The following is a 25,000-nucleotide window of genomic DNA, read 5'->3' on the forward strand; positions in this document are numbered from 1 at the left end:
ATACATTGTCGTGTTTCTTTAGAAATAAACAACGGACAAATAGAGTCTTTAAACTCTTCAGATGTAAAGTTATTCTCTGTCAAAGTGACGTCAGAATGAATGGCAGTCAATGGGATGCTAACGGGGGGTGATGGCTTGGTAGCATCAAAATGGCGCCATAGGAGGTTCGGGTTGTGAGGAGACGCTGACCCCCTTGGATATCACGCCATACTTCCTGATATCACGCCATACTTCCTGATATCACGCCATACTTCCTGATATCACGCCATAATTCCTGATGCTGTTGTGAGGGTTTTTCAGCTCACAGGCGCTACGGGGGAGAGACGACCACCATTCAACCCAAAAAAAGTCATCTAACCATTCCAATGACTCCGAAACTGTTCAGTTAAGGTACATTAAAAACTAAAATAACTGCATAGTTCCCCTTTAACAGACACATCATAGGTCACAACATACATGATCACCCACCATCTTCTAAACCACAGACTGGTGTATAAACTCTCAGTTTATTCTCTTTCACAAGTTTTCATTTTGGGCAATAGCCTACCAAATAATGTGGAAACATATGATCTTGTCTTGCTCATTATGCCAACTGAGAATAGTGTTGAGAGCAGTACCCATCCTCATGTTGACAGGAGGGAAGCATATATTCTAAGATTATGTGATCTCATAATTCGATGCATAATCAGCCATCGTCCGCATATTTATGTTAATATTTATATATCATTTTTTCAAACACGCCGCACTTTCGCCGCATAAATTGCCGATTTCCACGCAAAATATGCGGGGCTTGCATGATTTCATAATCCCCGCATTTTCGTTGCAAAAAAGTCCCATATATCTTAGCAGAAAGTTGAAAAATGTTGCGTTTACTTCACACAAGAGCAGCCGTTTTCCCCTGTTGCCATGGGAATGTTATGAAGTGACGTAATTACGCGACGTGAACATCATCGAAAAGCTGCAAACCGTGTTTGTGCCGCATAATCAAGGATTTTAACCCAAAACTATCACAAAAGAACTCCACATTTTTCTGGAAGGACTGGACGAAGTACCTTTCAGATGTAACTTCAGTCTTTCTTTGAATTGATTCCCAGTTGTAACATTTTTTTTTTTTATTATTATTTATTAGTTTATACAATTTCTATTATAGTAAGTAATGTAGTAATTGTTTGATTTCGTTTTTGAAAATAAATATGGTTTCTGATTGTAAAATGTTGATGTGCAGTCGTGCAGACATCTCGCCAAAGAATACAAAAGTGGGGCCAAGACCAAAATAGACTACATTAATAACCATAGTTAATAACACGTCTTGCTCAGTTGTGAAATTCCCCCTGACAGCATGACAGGAGAGACGTGCCTCGTCACGGTGTGAGTCACGTACCAGCGCTGACGTAATGACATCACGAGACGTTTCTGGAATAGCGGAAGAAGAGACAAAACAACAACAGCAGCGGCAGCCCTCCGGCTCGGCGACGACAGTCAGAGCACTTTAACGATTAACGATACCTGTCCGTTAACACAAAGTACCGGCTGTTCGTGTACGGTTAGCACACTGGTTGTTGTTTACAGTTGCTAACAACATGTCGGTGTTTGGTAAGTTGTTCGGCAGCGGGGGTAAGGGAGGCAAGGCGCCGACACCCCAGGAAGCTATCCAGAGACTCCGCGAGACCGAGGAGATGTTGGCCAAAAAACAGGACTTCTTAGAAAAGAAGATCGACCAGGAGCTCATGACGGCCAAGAAGAACGGCACGAAGAACAAACGAGGTGAGGAAAAGCTCCTGAAGTCCGTGGTTTAGTTAGTTAGCTAGTTAGTTAGCCCGCAGGCTAACGGCAGGAAAGCAACCGGGAAGTTGGCAGTTGACAGGCTGCCGCTTACCTGACGTCTGTCCTACACGGTCGCATAGAACTCCATTTAAATGTGTATTTTTGGGCTTTCCGCCTTTAATTCTTGACAGGACAGCTCAGTGAGAAAGGGGAGAGAGAGAGGGGGGGGGGATATATGCAGGAAATCATCACAGGTCGGACTCGAACCCTGGACCCCTGAGTCGAGGCATTCACCTCTCAGTATATGTGCGCTAGCTCTACCGCTGAACCAACCCGGCCACTAAATGGGTCTTTTAAGGGCAGTGTTGGTACTAATACTACCAGTTAGAGCTGGGCAGTATATGGATATTATATTGATATCGTGATATCTCTCGTATATCTCCTATATCATATACTACTTTTCAAGCTTCAAAAACCAAACATTCTGCAGTGCTTTAATACTAAATAAACTGGATATTAAAACTACAGCACTGAGCACGTGGCTCTTCCTGAATGTGCAAAACATCCCAGAATATGTAAACAGAAAGGTTGTTAGGCCTACATTAAATAGTAAACACGTCCACGATCCCATGCATCCATTATTTGATTAATTTCAACACCTCTAGTTGTGTCTTAAAAAATATATTTGAACCATTAGCACCCAAAATAAATCTCATGTTTGTGGTGTTATATGTTGCATTACACAGTTCACAATTTGTTTTGTTAAATAAAATCCAAAGCCAACATGGTGTGAAGTAATTGTACTACTATTCAGCTCTAATAGAAGTATTTCAGGAGAGTTTTAACACTTCATTTACCGTGATATTTTGGGCCTCGTATACAACATGACACACCCTAATTACATACAGCCAAACTGGCAGCTGTGGCTGCTGGGAGCACTGTCATGCAACCGCAAATCAAAGACACAACGCTCCCACTATGAGGTCAGTTACAGCTGGTTTTAGAAGTCCCGTTCTTTATTCCACGGACTCCAGTTTCAAGCAACCTGATTTTCAACATTGTTCATCCTATCAGTGAGCCTCCCTCCAGTCAGGGGATGACCGTGTTTCCCACAGATTAGAAAGCTATTTGTTTTACAGCAAACTTGCGACTAGTTAACTTTCTAAAGCAGGTGCAATCGCTTGTTTGCTAAGAGTCGGGTCGGGACTCCAACATTAACACACTGACAACATGGTATTCAGAATATAAAATGTTTTTATAGCACTTTTTAATGTGTGAATGTGTAAAGGTGTTCACGAGATACCAACCTTTCATGAACTTGTGATTTTTTTCCGTCTTCTCTCGTTTTGATGGAGACAGACACTGCACGGGGGGAGGGGCTGTGTGTGTGTGTGTGTGTGTGTGTGTGTGTGTGTGTGTGTGTGTGTGTGTGTGTGTGTGTGTGTGTGTGTGACGTAAGTGACAGAGAGATGGAGGGAGAGCAGGGAAAGGAAATGCAGCTGAACTAATACGCTGCGTGTTTTAAATACTGTTAAAAAATAAATAATAACGAAACGCAATGTGCGGCGGCTGGTGTTGATTGTGCGGCGCACCGCCACAAATTAGTGTGTGTGTGTGTGTGTGTGTGTGTGTGGGAAACACTGGAGGAATAACAATACACACAATACATCAATTCCTCAAAGCAAACCTACCATGATAACAGCATCTCTCTCAGGTTTTACTACTTTACATCCTTCATGCGGTTTGACGTTAGCTATTGTTTTTGGGCATTTTTAGGCCTTTTATATTGACAGGACAGCTGAGGACATGAAAGGGGGAGAGGGGGGGAATGACATGCAGCAAAGGGACGCAGGTCGGTGTCTCTATATATGGGTGCCCGCTCTACCAATCCGGGCGGCCGCGTTAGGTATTTTAATAAGGCCCTTTGGCTTTGTTTAACATTTTCCACTTGGGTTTTTATTCTCCAAGTTACACAGAGTTAGTCTGGCTATCAGCAGACCAAGCTCCATCTTTTAAGACTGAACATTAGTCTGGGGAGTCTGCTCTGGATTTTCTACTGCACAAGAGGCGGGATCAACGGACATAGCTCAATAACTCTGTACGCCATTGGATAGTCCTTCAACCAATCAGAGCAACGATCTGGGTGACGTAGTAGCGACAGCGGCATCAACGGTTGCTGACCTTCGGTGGCCGCCATGTTGAATGTAAACAAGAAGCTGCTCGGTCGCTTCTCTATCGTCAGCGTTTTAAACCAGCCAATAGCGTGCCAGGTGGATAGGCCAGTTTGTGATTGGTCCCCACAGATTTGTAACGGAAGCAGGATAGATAAATGTACAGGTTTCCAGTCTGAGCTGCAGGGAGGAATCAAACCCCCGGCAGATCAGGCTGGGTGTACCCAGTCTAACAGAGAGTTGATTTAGGAAAGAACTGAAGAATAACATCAGGTTGATAAAAATGCCATAAGTAACCGCAACTAACAACAGTATGTCATCAGCATATTCCTAAATATGTTTTACAGGCAACCATCATCAAAATGCTGTTTTTCTGTAGTTAAAATGACACCAGAATAGCCAGTTAATGGATCATTAGCTCAGTAACGGTAACCGGCTCACGTGGCCTACATTTCATGTGAGTAGAGGTGCAACGATGAATCGATTAATCAATTAGTTGTCAACTATTAAATTAATCGCCAACTATTTTGATAATCAATTAATCGTTTGAGTCATTTTTTTATTAAAAAAAAAATAAGATTTCTCTGATCCCAGCTTGTTAAATGTGAATATCTTCTAGTTTCTTCTCTCCTCTGGGACAGTTAACTGAATATCTTTGAGTTTTAGACAAAACAAGACATTTGAGGACGTCCTCTTAGGCTTTGGGGAACACCATATTCAGTATATATATATAATGGACCAGCAGGTCCCGTGTCTCTGGACGGAGACCAGTGAAGTCTCTTTCCCGGTGATGGCTGAGCGTTACTGAGCAGCCTCCAACTGAGCTTGAAGACGTAGATGTGACGTGAGCAACCTGTCTGAAAGTTGGAAGTCTTCTGGTAGCTGTCCCAAGAGAAATCTCAATCATTCCCAATCTAGCAGAGACGGAGAGCGTAGGTATATGTAAGGAGATAACATAGACACAGGCTAATTATTGATCACTACAATGATAGTTAACATTAGTAATTAAACTTAAACAGCTAATGGAAGTCCAAACTGCCTGAGAGCTTCTCCTGTACTATACGGTAATTCCTCTACTATGAGACAGTAAGTCTCGTGGTTATGACCCAATCGTTAGCCTATTTTTATAAAAACGTCTGCTACGGAGCCATAACGTGAGGTACAAGGTAATGGAGCCTTTTATACATTGTCGTGTTTCTTTAGAAATGAACAATGGACAAATAGAGTCTTTAAACTCTTCAGATGTAAAGTTATTCTCTGTCAAAGTGACGTCAGAATGAATGGCAGTCAATGGGATGCTAACGGGAGGTGATGGCTTGGTAGCATCAACATGGCGCCATAGGAGGTTCGGGTTGTGAGGAGACGCTGACCCCCTTGGGAAACACTGATCCACATTTTTCACCATGTTTTTTTATAGATCAAACAACTAATCGATTAATCGAGAAAAAAATCGACAGATTAATCGACTATGAAAATAATCGTTAGTTGCAGCCCTAGAGTCGAGTTCATGGAAGCGACAACGTGACAGACAAAACGGCCCTCACTTGTAAATCCGTTTTTGGGCATAGGGATGGTCACCAGGATTCAAAATTTACTTTGTCGTCCACCAGCCAAAAAGCAAATTTTACCAGCCACTCACTAGATTACAATTGTTGTTTTGGCTGGTGAGTGAAGCAAATCTACCAGCCACTTGCATATTTTACCAGGATTTGGCTGGTGGATGGTGCTAATGTTGAACCCTGATGGTCACTACTGGTAAAATGCCTCTGAGGTTGTCAAGTGGTCCGTAGAAAAGAGCAAGACAACAGGAAAAGGGTCACAGAATTGACGTGAAATATAAGGAGGGTGATTTGAATGCAGCTCTGTGACCGAGATAATGTAATCCTGAGTTGTGTGTTATTGGGTAATGATGTTATCAGTCCAGGAATAGGGCCAGGTGCTCGTATAATCTCATGAAACTGAACGTTCGGTTTATGTCTGGCTCCTGGTGGACCACACCAACCACCTGCAGTACATTGATTATATATCAGTGTGTGTGTGTGTAAGCAAGCTGTAAACAGATGGCTCTCCAAGTCCGTATTAGTCCGTGTTTTACGTTCCAACTGACCCTAACCTTCAGATTCAGCTGATTCTCAACTGTAGTCCTTCTGGCCAGCTGGTTTTAGACCAGAGATACAGGAAACAGCAAGACATTAGTACATATTATACTACACAGACACAGATATTAGTACAGGTTATACTACACAGACACAGATATTAGTACAGGTTATACTACACAGACACAGATATTAGTACAGGTTAGGGCTTTGACTCCGAACTTCGATATTCGAATATTAAAAAAAATATTGATATTCGAACGAATATTAGGCAGCCCTTAATATTCGAATTTCGAACCTGTTATGGGCATTATTTTTTTGTAAATGTGTTTGCTTGTAAACCTTGTTTTCAATTCAGAATCCGAGGCTTTTTCACGCATTTCAAAATGTAAACACGTCGCACGACGCACGTCGCTCGGCCGCGGCTTGGTAGCGCATTTCCCCCGACTCATTTCCTGGTTCTCCTTCTCTATAACAACATGAGATCAAGGAGAGGGTTAACTTCTCCTGGTTCTCCTTCTCTATAACAACATGAGATCAAGGAGAGGGTTAACTTCTCCTGGTTCTCCTTCTCTATAACAACATGAGATCAAGGAGAGGGTTAACTTCTCCTGGTTCTCCTCTATAACAACATGAGATCAAGGAGAGGGTTAACTTCTCCTGGTTCTCCTCCTCTAAAACAACATGAGATCAAGGAGAGGGTTAACTTGGGTTAACTTCTCCTGCTCTAGATGTCTCACCGTGGTCAGAAAGAACAGAGGAGACACTTTGTTTCTCTCACTATGACTCTAGAGTCACTACTCGCTCTGAAGCTACCGGTAATCACCGTCACTCTCTCACTCTAACACACACACACACGCACGCACGCACGCACGCACACCCACACACACGCACCCACACACCTACACACACGCGGCTCGATGCACACACACACCCACACACACCCACACACACACACGCAGCTCGATGCACACACACACCCACACACACACGCGGCTCGACGCACACACACACACACACACCCACACACACACACACACGCAGCTCGATGCACATACACACCCACACACACACACGCAGCTCGATGCACACACACACCCACACACACACACGCGGCTCGACGCACACACACACACACACACACCCACACACACACACACACACGCGGCTCGATGCACACACACACACACACAGACACACACACACACGCACACACACACACCCACACACACACGCGGCTCAATGCACACACACACACACGCGGCTCGACGCACACACACACACACACACACACACGCGGCTCGACGCACACACCAGCGCAAAAGTATTCCATCAGACCACTTACGTAGGCTACGGTGAAATATCCGAACTTCCTGTTGAAAGCATATTGTTTGTGTTTAATCCAGGGTCTGACTTTTAATTTAAAAACCAGTGGTGGCAGTGTGTTCTTCTTCTAACAACATCATTGCACGCCTACTGACTGATACACTGCCCCCTGGTGGACAGAACATATACCAAGTTTGATACCAATATAAGCCTTACTGAAGGCATTTAATGGTCAAAATATTATTAATAAATATTTTAATATATTCGAATATTGATATTCATAAACAAACGAACTTCGAATATGATTTTTGGGCAAAAGTCAAAGCCCTAGTACAGGTTATACTACACAGACAGAAGTCAACTAGATATTAGTACATAATATACTACACAGACACAGATATTAGTACAGGTTATACTACACAGACACAGATATTAGTACATGTTATACTACACAGACACAGATATTAGTACAGGTTATACTACACAGACACAGATATTAGTACAGGTTATACTACACAGACACAGATATTAGTACATGTTATACTACACAGACACAGATATTAGTACATGTTATACTACACAGACAGTAGTCAGCCAGATATTAGTACATGTTATACTACACAGACAGTAGTCAGCCAGATATTAGTACATGTTATACTACACAGACAGTAGTCAGCCAGATATTAGTACATGTTATACTACACAGACAGTAGTCAGCCAGATATTAGTACATGTTATACTACACAGACAGTAGTCAGCCAGATATTAGTACATGTTATACTACACAGACAGTAGTCAGCCAGATATTAGTACATGTTATACTACACAGACAGTAGTCAGCCAGATATTAGTACATGTTATACTACACAGACAGTAGTCAGCCAGATATTAGTACATGTTATACTACACAGACAGTAGTCAGCCAGATATTAGTACATGTTATACTACACAGACAGTAGTCAGCCAGATATTAGTACATGTTATACTACACAGACAGCTAAAGCAACAAAGAAGCTTTCTCAGTTAGCCATGCAGAGCTACAGGAATGCAGCAAGACGTTAGCACAGCTACACATCAACAGTATCCCCATTCAGTATGAGAAGCCATGCAAGCTAGCCTGTCTGGGAACTCCCCATTGGCTGGGCTCAATCCGAGGGGCGGGATCAACGGTTGTCTTTCAAATTCCCTCTGCACCAATAGGATAGCTCTCCAACCAATCAGAGCAACGCTAGTTGATAGATTCAACTTTAAACTCTGAACACATCTTCCTTTTTTAAGAATGACTTCAGGGCCGTTCTTTGTTCTTTTCTCAAAGAAAAGCTGAACTCCAAGTCTTCCAGAGTCGCGGCCAAAGCCGACTCCAAAGACCGCTGTTCACCAGCAGCAGCAGCCATCTTCTTTGTTTTCAAATAGCAGGGAATTCACGCGCAACCGTCGCAACTCTGCCGTCCTGGTGTACTTACAAACTTTCCAATGCTTTGTTTTATGAGTACAGAACCTATTTGTACTACTGTAGAAGTTTGGTACCATTCCGGGCATTATTAGTGGGGTAATTTACAAGATACACCGTTGGATCCATTAGCGCCTGCATTAAGCCATTTAGCTGTTGTTGTTGACAGTCAGTTATAACGGAAAGAGAACATACATAAACTACTTTAACGTAGATTTTCTTTAGGGCTTTATTACGTGGTATCGGATCGGTGCATTAACTCCAGTACTTCCTGATACTGATACCAGCGTTTTAGGCAGTATCAGAGCCGATACCGATACTGGTATCGGTATCAGAACATCCCTAATTATTAGTGGGGTAATTTACAAGATATACCGTTGGATCCATTAGCGCCTGCACTAAGCCATTTAGCTGTTAGCGCTAACTCAACCAGTGTTAGACCAAGGGAACAAAGCTTCTGGGGGGTGTTTGGCTCGAGGTCAGACCTTTCCCTTTAAAGCTAAACCGTATGTAACTTCTATCTAATCTAAAAGTAAGCTGTAATCCGACACACACACACTTATCTCTTGTTACATCACCTGCCTCCCTCCCCACACATGACTCAGCTGGTTTAGCTCACCGGCTCCCTTGATGACTCGTGATTTCCCACGTCAGCACCAACGGGGAATTCCTTGTTTTTCTGGTTTAGAGATGTGTGCACAGAAAGATACTGAAATGCTACATACCAAATAATCCGTCAATGTAAAATATCAACTAAGAGAGCTGACAACAGTTGTGAGACTTGAGTTTAAGGAGCAAAATTGCAGAAATGCCAAACATTAACTTGTTCCAGCTTAAAATGTGATAATTAGCTTTTCTCTATTTTACATAATTGTAAATTGAATATATTTAGTTGTTAGATAGTTGATCTGACAAAACAAGACATGTAAAGACGTCACCTCGAGCTCGTAGAACTTTAGATGCTCCTTTTTCGGCTTTTTTATGGGTTGAATGATCATTTGATTGATAGAAAAAAGATTAATCAGATTAATCGCTAATGAAAATAATTGTTTGCTACATAGGGCGGTGTTTGGTGTTTTAAGCCCCCAACGTCGCCTTCCAGGCAGCGCTTAAAATTTTTCTAACTGACGATCTGAAATGAAGACAGATTCAGCAACTGCACGGCCTATTTCTCTCTTAAAATTAGGCCTGTAGCGACGCGTCCATGACGTCGACGCATCAACATCAAAATGACGTCGACTTCATATTTTTGCGTCGCCACAGCTCGCCACACACACGTGGGAGACCAAAACATTGCACAATGTCCTGCAAAAAGTCCTAAAAAAACAGCTTGCCCCAAAGTGCACAGCTGCTAGATCTAGCTGTGTTTTTTTTGCACTACAACTTTTGAATTTTTTGAACAAGAGAGTTATGTTGGTACTGTAAAAGAGTAAACAGGCTGGCCTTTCATTTTGTATAACAGTAAAATAATTGTATTTTTTTTATTTTGTTTAAAGCAGAAGATTTTTTGCTGTGCAAAACCATTATGGTTTTTATTAATCGAGCAACAGAAAAATAATCGTTATATTAATCGTCCAATTAGTCGTTAGATTAGTCGACTAATCGATAAAATATTCGCCCGATTAATCGTTTAATAAATAATCGTTTAACCCCAGCCCTACTTAAAATGTTTTAATTTTCTCGGGGAGCAGCCAGACCCACGTGATGCGTTCTTCCAATCAGCTGCCGGTTTTCATTTTTTGGGTGACAATACAGATTAGCGCCGCCTGCTGTTATGGAGACGTATTACACGCTCAAGTCGGCGTCTCTTCGGTGTGTTCTGAGGCACTTCTTGGACCTCGGGGAGACTGATCAGTCCGACTGACTTTTCTGCCGACGGTCGGCTGTCAGGTTGGTGTGTCAGGGGCTTAGAAGAGTCCAGCACAGCTCTTCCTGCTCCTAATTTGCACTCAACCACTCACACAATGTAAGATGCTGCTGCTGGTCCACCGGTCACATCTTCATGGCGCAGCTCCAATGTCCGCTGGAAGGCTTATCAAACGCACAGTCTTTAAGCAGACAGAATTTGTCTTCAGTTATGTGTGCTACTGTCTTGTTGTCTCTCTTTCTTTCACGCTTTAACTGGAAGCTTCGCGTTTGAAACCCTAATTAACCCGTTAAAAAAAGACCTTAAAAGTAAGACCCACTGGATTGTTTGATTGGGAGAACATACGCAGTCTGAGAGTCTGCAGTCTCTTCCATAAGGAGTAGTATTCAATTCAATTTTATTTTATTTATAGTGTCAAATCATAACAGGAATTATCTCAGGACACGTTACAGATAGAGTAGGTCTAGACCACACTCTATAATTTACAAAGACCCAACAATTGCAGTAATTCCCCCAAGAGCAAGCATTTAGTGCGACAGTGGTGAGGAAAAACTCCCTTTTAGGGAGAAACCTGGGCAGACCCAGGCTCTTGGTAGGCGGTGTCTGACGGTGCCGGTTGGGGGGGGTGATGAACAGTGGCAATAATAGTCACAATACAGATATTGTAATAGTTATAATAGTTCATGGTGTCGTAGAGCACGGCAGGGCGTGGCAGGGCATTGGCCGGACTTAGCAAGTCGAAGCCGGGCATTGCAGAGCATAGTGTAGAAGTACATTTTAAATGTCTGCGGCTCAAGGCCAGATAACGGCGCGGACTCCAACGCTTGCTGTAACTTCGTGATTGCTCTTCTTTTTTTGTTCAAAATACAACAAGATTAAAAGTCGTAAAAGAGTGAACACAGAAGTTGTGGGAGTCAGATGAGAAAAAGAGCTTTAATGTGCACGAAGGTAAATCAACACACAGGAAAGCCCGAGCAAGGTGCGGACATATCTGGCTAACGGTCCTTGGAGTAACATCGCCTTATATCGTTCTACAAGGAAGACCCTCCTCCTGAGGGACGCTCCAATGATCACCCTCAGAGCATGCGTGTAAATCTTCAATTGGCTATTTTCGAGGTTAAGACCACCTCTTTTGGGATTTTTCCACTAGATGAAGTCATTTAGCTGATCTTGCGTTTCGAGCGCCTTAGGCGTTTGGGGCTTGGTGCCCTAGCTTTCTTCGCGGCAACAGCGGCAGCCATCCTACGGAGGCTGCAACAATGGTCAGCCTTCTGTGGCTGTTTGCAGCTGCACAGCGACAGCTGAAAGTGATCCAAGAAGGGAGGAGGTCTCTTCCTTACACAAACTAAAATACATATCATCTTTTATCTAGTATCATATTTGTTGTACACTGTATATTTCCCATAACTCAATTAAAAACAGATTTTATCACATTTTCCCACAACATTAGCAGGATGTAATAGGGCAGAGCAGGGCGTAGAGCAGGACCACGGCGACAGCTGCCACCATGATGTAGGTGCCATCATGATCCGAGATGATGATGCTGGGTGGAAAAAGAACATAAGGACTCCGGGGAATAAGCTCCCCAGAGCTATGTCAGTAACAACCATTTCTGGGACACGAATACACACAGATGGAAAGAGAGAGGAGAGAGAAGCTCAGTTTGTCCAAGGAGGTACCCCGGTAGTCTAGAACTATAACCGCATAACTAAGAGCTGCAGAGAAGGGGAGAGAGGGAGGCTGTGTTCTGTGATTGTGGCTACACACCTTCCCCCGCCGGTCTAGGCTAACGCTGCGACTCATAGTAGCTGTCTCTTGAACTAACGGTGTACCCTTTCTTCTTCTGTCCAGCGGCTCTACAGGCCTTGAAAAGGAAAAAGAGATACGAGAAGCAGCTGGCTCAGATCGACGGCACGTTGTCCACCATTGAGTTCCAGAGGGAGGCGCTAGAGAACGCCAACACCAACACAGAAGTGCTCAAGAACATGGGCTACGCCGCCAAGGCAATGAAGGCCGCACACGAAAACATGTAAGAGACATTTAGAAGCAGGCTACAGGCTCGTTCTCGTAGTAGTTCTTATATCATACCTGCAAACTAGGCGCTTTTCGGCGAAAACCGCCGTAGGAAAATGTCATCCACGTGAATCATGTAGATCCAAAGAGTTTTTATTTTTTTTGGGGGAGTCTGAGACCCGGTGCTAATACGGCCGTTAACACTACACCTGGCAGCAGGTAACGTTAGCCTACCGTTAGCTAGTTAACACTACACTTGGCAGCAGGTAACGTTAGCCTACTGGGGGGGGTGTATAAAATGTTCAGAGTTTGCAGGTATGTTATATGAAGTAAGTATAATGAGTTACTGCCCACTTACAATAGGCTACTAGGCTTGTTTTGTCATTCCTGGTTTTTCTTCCAGTCCCTCCAGAAAAACCTGATCATGTGATCTCATAACTCAATGCATAATCAGCCAAAGTCTGCATATTTATTTCGGGGGACGCATTTTTTCAAATACGCCGCTCTTTCGCTGCATAAATTGCTGATTTCCGCGCAAAATATGCGGGGCTTGCATGATTTCATAATCCCCGCATTTTCATTGCAAAAAAGTCCCACATATCTTAGCAGAAAGTTGAAAAATGTTGCGTTTACTTCACACAAGAGCAGCCGTTTTCCCCTGTTGCCATGGGAACGTTATGAAGTGACGTAATTACGCGACGTGAACATCATCGAAAAGCTGCAAACCCCGCGATGAAGCCACGATGAAACCGCAGTGTTAAAAAGTTCCCGCACTTTCATCACATAAAATTTCATAAATATCCCGCATATTCCATCACATTTTTTAAGAAAACGTGACGCATAATCAAGGTGTTTAGCCCAAAACAATCACAAAAAAACTCCACATTTCTCTGGAAGGACTGGTCTATCTATCACGTAGTCCATCATTAGTTTATACTGAGACGTGTGTTTTCCTCCTGTGCCACAGGGACATAGACAAAGTGGACGATCTGATGGCGGACATCACAGAGCAACAAGAAGTGGCTCAAGAAATCTCAGACGTGATTTCCAGGCCGATCGGTTTCGGAGATGAGTTCGACGAGGTGAGAACATAGACCAGAGTCTAAATTCATCTGCCATACAGCTGACCTGCTCTGGGGGTTATATTTCCTGATGGCCCTTGCTGGAACTGTTAGGCAGAAGTTGTAGTGCTAAACATCGGCAGTTGGTTAGACAAAAATATCACACAGCTGCAACAACTTGTGTACAGCTTCATTCACTCAGCCAACAAGCCCTGGTAGACTCTAGGATCAACATTAGGACCCCTGCATGTCCCTGTTTGCATCCTTTTATTAGTCTTAGGTGTTGTAACTCAGAGAGAAGATACTTTCTACTGTACATGTGTATCTGTGCAGAGCTGTAGACTCAAGACTTGGACTCGAGCTGCAAAAATGAGGACGTGCGAGTCGACTTACATCAGACTGGAATGACTTGACTTGGTGACCCATAAATATTGAAAAATGCAATATTGTGTGTATTTTTGCTCTTTGTAGCTCTGCCCAACTGTCATGAATAATTAATAACATAACCAGGATGCACACAATGTCTACATAAGCTAATACACACTGGCAGCTGCAGCTGCTCACATTAGAATATAATGGAGAAAACTCAGATGAGAGAAACTAGCCTTTCTGTGGTGTACCTACACAACCCTGGTTCCTTGGTTAATTATGTGTGTGTGTGTGTGTGTGTGTGTGTGTGTGTGTGTGCCTGTGTGTGCCTGTGTGTGTGTGTGTGTGTGTGTGTGTGTGTGTGTGTGTGTGTGTGCCTGTGCGTGTCTGTGTCTCTCTGTGTGTGTGTGTGTGTGTGTGTGTGTGTGTGTGTGTGTGTGCCTGTGTGCCTGTGTGTGTGTGTGTGTGTGTGTGTGTGTGTGTGTGTGTGTGTGCCTGTGTGTGTGTGTGTGTGCCTGTGCGTGCCTGTGTGTGTGTGTGTGTGCCTGTGCGTGCCTGTGTGTGTGTCTGTGTGTGTGTGTGTGTGTGTGTGTGTGTGTGCCTGTGTGTGCCTGTGTGTGCCTGTGTGTGTGTGTGTGTGTGTGTGTGTGTGTGTGTGTGTGTTCAGGATGAGCTAATGGCTGAGCTGGAGGAGCTGGAACAGGAAGAGCTGGACAAAAACCTTCTGGAAATCGAAGGAACAGAGGACGTCCCTCTCCCCAGCGTACCGTCTACATCACTACCATCTAGACCAGGTATTCTAGCACTTAAATACACTTTCTATTAAATCCACACACACACAACACCACTATGCTACATACCTACTGCACACCACATCACAAAAGCCCACACATCGACAGAATTAAATATGTTTGTTCCTTTTCAGCCAAGAAGAAGGAGGAAGAAGACGAGGACGACATGGCGGACCTCGAGGCCTGGGCGGCTAACTAAGCTAGCTTGCCCTGCTAGCTAGCTAGTGCCCCTCTCCTGTCTGTCTCTGTGCTACCAGGCTGCTCCCAGACATCTGGAAGAGAGACAGGGACTATGGGCTGCTGAGCTGACTGCAGGCATGCTACTCTCTCTTAAAGCCTACGTCCCAATATCTAACCATACCCCAAACCTAAAGTATGCACTTGCGACTTCAAATTAAATGAACCCAGGCTTTTCTCTTCTTTGATTAATGTCACAGTAACATCCCTTCGTTCCAGCTGTACACAGAGTATGGAAAGCATATGTCATGCCTGTGGTTACGAAAATCCAAGTTCTCTTTTTGAGGACATGAATGCACACTTTGGGCAGGAGAGTGCAAGTGCATACTTCTAGGCACGGGTGTGAGGAGGAACAGGACCAGGTTTGTTACTGGGAGGAATGTGAAGAATAAACCGATGCGTGGGAAAATAGCACCAACAGAAAGACAACATGATTCAGCCATTTTTCTGCTTCCTGTGTTGTCATCTCTCTGCTCTTCTACAAAGATGACGACAACCCATCTACTACATCTCTGCTAAATCTCAGCAAGGATTGAAAGATGACAATGTAGGACTTTCTCATTGAAATGCTGTCACATTACAAAATACATATTCCATATTACAGCAGTGGGAACATGTTGTTAAGGGAGGATCCAGGGTTGGATCCTTCTGTCAGCCATATCTCCTACTGAAATGTCCACAGGCAACATCTTGACCACTCATTAGGCACTCTGGTTCAATTCCTAAAATGTCAGTATAGTAGAGTATTGTTTTTCCATTACTGGACATTACAGTTGCACCAGTTCCTGGTTTTAACCAGTGGCTTGAATGCTCATACTGAATCCATGCTGCATTTCTCAGATTTTTAAGCAAACATGAGAAAAATTTGCCTCTATTTAACAGATATGAGATATGAATTTTCAGTAACAATTCTCCTGTGTGTTAGTGAAATGTAGCTCTTAGCTAGCAGGCTTATTTACCAACGTAAGAGTTTATACCAACAAGCTTAGCTTTACTTGATTCCTTAGTTCAGTGATTCCCAACCTTTTTAGCCTGTGACTGTGATGTGGACCTGTAATATGGCTGACAGAGGGCACATTATAACACCTTGGAAGGCCTCTGTCCCTCAATTTAAAATTTCACGTGCCTGACACCTTCAGCGCCTTCTCTGTCCTGTGGTTTAACAGTGATGTAATCCTAGATTGGTTCAACTTAAAGATAATGTGGGTGAGTGGGTGTGTGGTGTTTTTTTCAGCCTTTTGACACAGTGACCTCTTGTGAATATTTAGTCAAATTGAGATGATGAGCTGGATTTATTTTTCATTTGCTCTTGACTCACCTGTACTGCAAACCTTATTTAAACACAGAGAGACATGTTGGTTCCATGTTGGTCTTTATAATAAAACTTCTACTCACTGCCCCATTACTTATGGCTGCAGCTACTCTTCCCTCCCTTCATCAGCAGACACGTTTCTGAATGGACGGATTGGGGTTGGTCCAGAATCAAATGGACTGTAATTTAAACATGACCTAAGTCTTTAAATAAATGAAATAGTTACTTGAAAGTTGTGCTCATTTTTGTAACACAAAATCACCTTATGTGTGAGTGGCTCAACCCCAGTCCTGATATTTAAAGACAAAGAAACTTCCAATAGTGTTTGCTTTCCTTCTTACCTGTTTACCTCCCGTTCTATCTGGCTCTACAGAAACAATGTGACCTGTAGCCAGTTCTGCTCAGATTTTGTGTGGCAGCCATCTTGCTCTGTGACTGGGGTTGTATACAGTTTATGGTAATAAAGTTGGGGTGCAGGTATGGTCACTGTTGTGTCTGTTATGTGTCAGAAACAAGTTCACCTTTCATGCCTTTTTCATCAGCGGTCACCTGGACCGTGGTTCTGTATAGCTGGCAGTGTACCCTGGTATTTACAAGTCTATCTTGTCTTTGTCTTGATCGCCTCCACTCATCTCAAATACTACACTTAAGGAAGATTTTGAAGCACTTGTACTTGAGTGTTTCCATTTTGTGCTTACACTCCACTAGGGTTGGCTATCGTTTGGATTTTTCCGATTCCGATTCCTAAACTGATTCTCGAAAAAACTGAAAAATGACATCAGAGATGTGATATGTTAACTAGCGATCACATGCAGTGAATGGTTAATATGCTTTTACGTCTGTTTTGGAGCAACAGAGGGAAAATATTTCAGTCCACACATTAAGTGGAACCGAAATCTGCGTTCTAATCCGGTCCGATTCCTACCGGTTCCGTAGTGGAACCGGGTTTCGGTACCCAACCCTAGGCTACTATGGACCAGAGTCTGGTAGGACCAGCAGGGCATGAAATTAGCACCCACCCACCCGCCAAATGCGGGTAACTTTTGTGATTGGCGGGTGAAACTGTCAATCTACCTGCCACATTGGCAGGTAGCCAATGAGAATTGAGTGATTCAGACTCGTAACTATCGGTAAGCAGGGTACGCCGTTGCTTACGGGCCTGGTCCAATCAGGGGCCTGCATCACTGGAAGACACTGATTGACAGCCGGGGCCCCCTATCACATTTTCATTACTCACACAATCCCAGCATCCCACGTGCAGCCACTGACCAAGCGGGAGTGAGAACGGGTAAAGTTAAAGCAGCCATATTATGCTCATTTTCAGGTTCATAATTGTATTTTAAGGTTGTACCAGAATAGGTTTACATGGTTTAATTTTCAAAAAACACCATATTTGTGTTGTACTGCACCGCTCTCTCTCACTGCTGCAGATCCTCTTTTCAGCTGGTCTCTGTTTTAGCTACAGAGTGAGACCTCTTTTCTTCTTCTTCTTCTGTACTATCTTTGATTGCACTGCACATGCCCAGTAGCTCAGATGTAGATCATGTCAGCTAGCTAGCTCCATAGACAGTAAAAGAAAGGCTGTTTCTACAACTTGGGTCAGTTACAAGGCAGGATTAGCTGGGAGACTTCTAAATGAGGGCGCACATGGAAGTAGTTCTTTTGTAGATTATGGTGAACTTGTGTGTGTTGTAGCAGTGCTTTGCTATTGAGAACGAGGTAGCATGCTAGCGTTAGCATGCTAGCGTTAGCCATAGCGTTAGCATGCTAACGCTACGAGCTAATGGTTGCGGTTAGCCTGCTCGTTTCGGCTTGTGACGTCACAAGCCGTGCTGATTTTGACCAGCTCACCCAGAGACTGAAGGCAGGACACATTCAGAAACTGTATCTCACTCTAATCACCATGGATGGATTTTTATCAAAGTTTGTATGTGTGTGGAAGCACCAGAGACACAACAGAACACCCCAAATCCCAGAAAAAGTGATTTTTTCATAATATGGGCACTTTAATTTCCTAGTTTCTGATATGAAGACGAGACGTGTGTGTGACTCGAACATCTCACATTTACCAACAAAACGTACAGCGAAAGACCGTCAAAACATTTCAGACCGTCCTGCCAACCTGTATACATTTTAACATCAATGTACGCTGGAACGATTTTTCACTCTAAAGTCAGCGCTGCTGTTTCAATCTGTTGGCTCTCTGCAGTGGGCGGGGCTGCTCCGTTTCCCCCGCGACTGACGCGCACACACAATCACACACAAACACACACACAGACACACACACACAAACACACACACAGACACACACACACAAACACACAAACGCACAGACACACACACAAACGCACACGGTGGATGCAGGAAAAAACGCAGATGAGACGTACAGGATGACCTAAATTGAGGACAGCTACGTTATTGTAAGTGCAATGATAAGTTAAAGTCCAATAAGTACTTTATTAAACCGTATGAATGTGTCCCAGGCCAGGATAGGAAATGAACTAACAATGTAAAGATTAACAAGCCAATGACAGTGACAGATATGTTCATATTTGATTCATTCAATAAATTATTATTTTGTGTCTTAAATCCACCAGCTGTTTTCATATTATACCAACATTTGCAGCATCCTGAGCCTTTTTGGTTCCTAGGAAATCTCAGCCCAGAGTAATGAATTAATAGTAATAAGTATTATTCTCCCCAAAACAAGTTTCCTTTTTATTTTTTTATTTTTAAGAACTATACAAAAAACATTAATGTGTTATGGTGTGCATTCACCAGTGTTTTGTTGTTGTTGTGGTGTGCGTAGGCTACTCCTGATTTTGTCATCTCATCTCTTATATCAGTGGCGTAATGAGCAAACACCGGGCCCCTATGCAGGATTATCAAGGCAGGCTACCATCAATAGGACAGGACAGGATCATAGAGTCACAGCAATTCCTGTTTTTCACCTTTATGACGCAAAAAAAAAGTGGCTGGTAAAAAGTCCCTGTGGCAGGTGGATTTAAAAATCCACCTGCCACAGTGGCTGGTGGTCAAAAGGCTAGTGTACCAGAGTCTGGTAGGACCAGGCTAGTGTACCAGAGTCTGGTAGGACCAGGCTAGTGTACCAGAGTCTGGTAGGACCAGCCTAATGGACCAGAGTCTGGTAGGACCAGGCTAGTGGACCAGAGTCTGGTAGGACCAGGCTAGTGTACCAGAGTCTGGTAGGACCAGCCTAATGGACCAGAGTCTGGTAGGACCAGGCTAGTGGACCAGAGTCTGGTAGGACCAGGCTAATGGACCAGAGTCTGGTAGGACCAGGCTAGTGTACCAGAGTCTGGTAGGACCAGCCTAATGGACCAGAGTCTGGTAGGACCAGGCTAGTGTACCAGAGTCTGGTAGGACCAGGCTAGTGGACCAGAGTCTGGTAGGACCAGGCTAATGGACCAGAGTCTGGTAGGACCAGGCTAGTGGACCAGAGTCTGGTAGGACCAGGCTAATGGACCAGAGTCTGGTAGGACCAGGCTAATGTACCAGAGTCTGGTAGGACCAGGCTAATGGACCAGAGTCTGGTAGGACCAGCCTAATGTACCAGAGTCTGGTAGGACCAGGCTAATGGACCAGAGTCTGGTAGGACCAGGCTAGTGGACCAGAGTCTGGTAGGACCAGGCTAGTGGACCAGAGTCTGGTAGGACCAGCCTAATGGACCAGAGTCTGGTTATGGCCTCTGCTATAAAAGGTATTTCTTCAACTGCATAAGCCTCCCTCTCTTCAAAGCTGTTACTGAACATGTTAAAAAGAGGATTATGGAGTTGAAGAAATGTGAACTTTTATACCTTTAATAGGATCTGCATGTTTACACAAAGTTAACGGTGTTGTTTGTCTCAAATGAGGCACAAACATGCTGTTCTGAGCTTTTTAACGACATTCTTTTTTGTCATATTGGTGAGCGAAGGTTTAACACTGGTGCTCACTGTAACCTGAACTATTTGTTTTGTAAAGGTACTTTTATTGTCACATACACATACATGTAGTGACATTCATTCTCTGCATTTAACCCATCCCTCAAGGGAGCAGTGGGCAGCCAATCACAGCGCCCGGGGACCAACTCCAGATCTGAGCCAGTGCTTTGCTCAAAGGCACTGACTGGAGAACCTAGTGCATGTTTTTTGACGATGGGGGAAACCGTTGGGGAGAACATACAAACTCCACACAGAAAGGCCCGGAACCACCGGGATTCGAACCCAGAACCTTCTGGCTGGCAGTGCTAACCATTGGGCCACCATGCTTTGTGTGTAATTTAGGAATGGAAGTCTTTATTATGCTGATGTATTGCTCCCTTATAATACTTATATCAAAACACCTGCCACCTGTGGTTTGCACCAGCAGCTGTATTACTGACTGCATTCATAACAATAAAGTTATTAAAGATAATATAAATAATTATAAATAATAATATAATATAAACAATCCTATTTATGAGGAGAAACATTATCCCCTGTGAGTGAAATATTTCAAAACCTGAAAAGAGAATTGGTGACAGTGGACTGTTATGTACTATAGACTTGAGTAAGAGTTTAAACTCAAGCCTGTGAGACTTGAAACCTGCTCCTAAATTAGCTGGAGGATAGTGTTTCTACCAGTGGGCTCAGTTTAGCCTCTTCAACCCCAGGCTTTTCCTGTATCTCTTGGCTCACGGTATAGTCTCTACACTCCAGCCATAGATTTTCATTCTCAGACTGTTTCTGAATTGGTCCTATCTCATTTCCAACGTGACATCATGACTTTGCGTAAACATACACGCCCACTTTCTTAAAGGGATATTTCACCGCTGGAAAGATGAATATGTATTTAAATTAAATTGGGTCATTTATGTAGTAGAAATGTGATTTTTATTTTTTTAAATTGGTGCCTTCTAGACCGAGAAAAGCCAGAAAATGTGTTTTTGGCTCATGTGGATGAAAGACCTCAACTCCCAGAATGCACTTGCTTCGCTTCCCTACGAGGCCACTCCCAAGCCACGCCTACCGGTTACAGAGAGACAGTCAAGTCAACTCAAGTGTGTTTGATCGTCATTTCAACCATATACACCAGAGGTGCCCAAATTCTTTCATACGAAGGGCCAAAATGTATCAGGATGGAAGGCCACGGGCCAAAAATAAATGTCGATGTTGAAGAATACAGTAATTCTTGCCATTCTCCGTAGATAAAACGTACATATGTAATTTAAATGGGAAGTTTACCAGCACTGTGCATTACATTGCCATTAAACTCAGATTACGTACTTTTTAACTGCACAAAATGTACGTTTCATAGTCATTACTTTTAAAATAAGAGGAGAATCAGCATGAATATGTCAAATCCATGGCGGGCCAAAACAAAGAGAGCAAGGGCCAAACTTGGCCCACGGCCCCAAATTGGGCGGCCTTGATATACACGAAACAACGTTTCACCGTGGCTCAAGTAGTGTTACACATTTAAAATATATAAAAACGACATTATATAAAAACAACATACAAGACAGGCTACATTTAGTTGTATTGCATTATAGACATTACATAAAGTGCAGTTACTACTTAAAGTAGAGCATTTAAGACAGACAAGGGACAGGACAGACGGAAGTAGACTGGTAACAGAGCACTGATTGTTATAAGTTAGGTTCACAGTGAGGTGAAGGTTGAATATAAGAAATTTCTTGAGATTTGCGTGGTTGAAATCATCAGCAACAATAAATAGTCCATATGGATGTGTGCTTTGGAGCTCACTGATAGCTCCGTAAAGTTCAGCTAACGCATACTAGCATTAGCACTTGGTGGGATGTAAACACCGAGTATAAACACAGCCGTAAATTTGCGTGTAATGTAGAATGGTCGGCGTCTAACAGTCACAAACTCCAGCAGCAGTTACCAGTTTGTTGGATACAAGCAGCTAATTTCTGCAACAGTCCGTGTTAACACAGCCCACCTCCACTAGTCTTACCCAGTGACAGAGCAGCCGGCCTGGTAGCTGGATAGTCCGGTACACTGTTGTTCAGCCATGTTTCCACAACAACAAAAACACAGCAGTCTCTGAACTCGCGTTGGGAGTTTCGTTGAAGTTGGATGTAATCCAGTTTGGTGTCTAATGAGCGGACACTTGCAAGCAGGATTGATGGAAGAGGTGGCCGGCTAGCGTTAGCTTTCCACCTATCTCCATCCTCCCCCCAGACCAACCTCCCTATTCGGATTTTGTCCCTTAAATACTACTCGCTACGGCGTCAATTCACACGCAATCACAAGGTAATGTAAGTCAATGGAGGCCAAACGGTGTTGATAAACACGCTAAAAAGTGAGTATGCGTCTTGATAACATGCCAATAATGGCATACGAAATGGGCGTGTCATACATACGCCACTTCATGAGATCAGTCTGTCATGTCAGTGCGGCCCCTTCTGACCAAACTACAGTAAAACAGGAGAACCCTAGCAACTGCATAACCTAACAGGAAAATGTGCCTTTTTATACTACATTAGGCAGTTATTTGTTATTTTCTTCAACAGTTGAAATGGGTGGCAGCAACAACAACAAAGCCAATACATTTTGAAAGGGCAACGGCCAATGGGGAAGCACGAACACTGATGTCATCACACTCAGGCTACATCCACACTACTACGTTTTCGACAAATATCTTTTGCTACATTTATGCCTCGCGTCTCCAAAGTATTTGCTATATTTTGAAATTATACATTCATGATTTTCAACCGCAGAGTAACGTTAGACAATCAGCTTCCTGTTTACACCAGGATGTTTCCATATGCGAATGGTCACGTCATATGCGTAGGGTGCGAACTACGGGGGAGCTAGGGGGAGCTCGGCTCCCCTTAATAAGACATGGGCTCCCCTGAATACATGATTTATGACATTTTGGGGGGTCTTTAAAATTATTAACAGTGTGTCATTTGGATGTGCAATTTCAGTTTTCAATGATCATCGTGGATTATTATATCTAAAATTGCAAAAATATCATTCATTCATGCATGACGGCGATTTAAACCTAATTCACTTCAATAAAGATAACTATACAAGAGCATCAAGGCGTGGCGGCGCTGCGGTGCAAACTCAACTCATGTTTAGTACGTGTTAACCATAGACTGGATGTTAACTCCAAGATTCGTAGGAAAAATATAAACATGGGAGGCTGTTAATCGGAGCGTAAAGTCCTTGAAATCCATTCTGCAGTTAGCATCATATAGCCATGGCAAAGGGAAAACAAGGCAGTTTAATTCATTTTGGTTTTACTAAGAAATTGTGTAGCGATGACGTTAATAGCACGACCGATTCACCTCCCGCTGGGGTGACAACGCAAGAAGAAGAAATAATGTCCTCGAGGGGTTAGGCCGGTCACCATCCGGTCACCATCCTAACCCCTCTGGCCAGTCACCATCCTAACCCCTCTGGCCGGTCACCATCCTAACCTCTCTGGCCAGTCACCATCCTAACCTCTCTGGCCGGTCACCATCCTAACCTCTCTGGCCGGTCACCATCCTAACCTCTCTGGCCGGTCACCATCCTAACCTCTCTGGCCGGTCACCATCCTAACCTCTCTGGCCGGTCACCATCCTAACCTCTCTGGCCGGTCACCATCCTAACCTCTCTCGCTCCTCTCTCCTGTTAAACTGGAAGAGCCAGCAGTGGAGAGACTGAGAGCCCATATACATGGCTGTTTGTTAACCCTTGTGTCGTCTTTAACCCTTGAGAGAGATTATCTATTGGTTGATGGAATAGCTGACAGTATAGCGCCTTTGCATCTTAAGCAAAGTCACACTTGACCATTGGCTGCATCCTTTGGTTTTATTCTGAATCGATGCAAGTAACAGCTGCATGTTTTTCACTTCACCTTTTCACATTTTAATCGCAAAGTTCTTGTTGTTTATTTTCAGGCTGGAGGCAATTCCATGTGCAACTTCCAATACACTGTTGTTTGCAGAGTAAAGTTGAAGCTCAAACAGAACATGTTTAGAGACCGTTTCCCCTGCAGGGAGATCAACAACTAAAACCTAAGTGTTGCTCCTCCAAGAGGCTTCAGGCAATCCTGTAACTGCAGTCTGCACACACTGTGGACACACAGCACTCTGTTCAAATGCCAACACGCTGCTGGCAAAACGGTTAAGGATGGAAGCTTGGGGTGCTTCACTTAGGCCTAATTGAACAGAGGAGTTATGGTATTCTTCGGTAGCCTGAGTCATTTTAACTGTTGTTCATGTGAAATCTCAAAGACAGCCTGATGCTTTGTTTATAGAATATGGGTCCTATCTCGCACCTAGCAGCGCTACGCAAAGCCCGACGCAAGTGTCTTTGCTAGTTTAAGACCGACCCAGTTGTCAGTTTACCGCCCAGTGCCCACGTTGTTTAAATAACAAATGCACCTGCGCCCAACTGTGGCCCATGGGCGTGCTGGTCTTACAGGGAGGTGTGTTCAGGTGCATTCTGGTCTTACAGGGAGGTGTGTTCAGGTGCATTCTGGTCTTACAGGGAGGTGTGTTCAGGTGCATTCTGGGAGTATTGCTATCTTGAGGCAGCGGG

The 25,000-nt window shown here is 43.7% G+C and overlaps 1 protein-coding gene across 1 annotated transcript; it reads left to right on the forward strand.

The window, feature by feature from the left end:
- The first annotated feature begins 1,406 nt into the window (after nucleotides 1-1,406).
- Nucleotides 1,407-16,939, forward strand: chmp4ba (charged multivesicular body protein 4Ba). Its single transcript, XM_031301370.2, has 5 exons — nucleotides 1,407-1,764; nucleotides 12,526-12,703; nucleotides 13,655-13,769; nucleotides 14,785-14,911; nucleotides 15,043-16,939. The coding sequence occupies exons 1-5, from the start codon at nucleotides 1,581-1,583 to the stop codon at nucleotides 15,105-15,107; spliced, it is 669 nt and encodes a 222-aa protein (XP_031157230.1). The 5' UTR covers nucleotides 1,407-1,580; the 3' UTR covers nucleotides 15,108-16,939.
- Nucleotides 16,940-25,000: the final 8,061 nt, after the last annotated feature.

The sequence above is a fragment of the Sander lucioperca genome, chromosome 6 (genome assembly GCF_008315115.2).
Source record: "Sander lucioperca isolate FBNREF2018 chromosome 6, SLUC_FBN_1.2, whole genome shotgun sequence".
Lineage (NCBI taxonomy): Eukaryota > Metazoa > Chordata > Actinopteri > Perciformes > Percidae > Sander > Sander lucioperca.

Coding starts and splice junctions, on each gene's coding strand:
- chmp4ba (XM_031301370.2), top strand. CDS start 1,581: ATGTCGGTGTTTGGTAAGTTGTTCGGCAGCGGGGGTAAGGGAGGCAAG. Junction 1,765..12,525: donor CGGCACGAAGAACAAACGAG/GTGAGGAAAAGC, acceptor TCTTCTGTCCAG/CGGCTCTACAGGCCTTGAAA. Junction 12,704..13,654: donor AAGGCCGCACACGAAAACAT/GTAAGAGACATT, acceptor CCTGTGCCACAG/GGACATAGACAAAGTGGACG.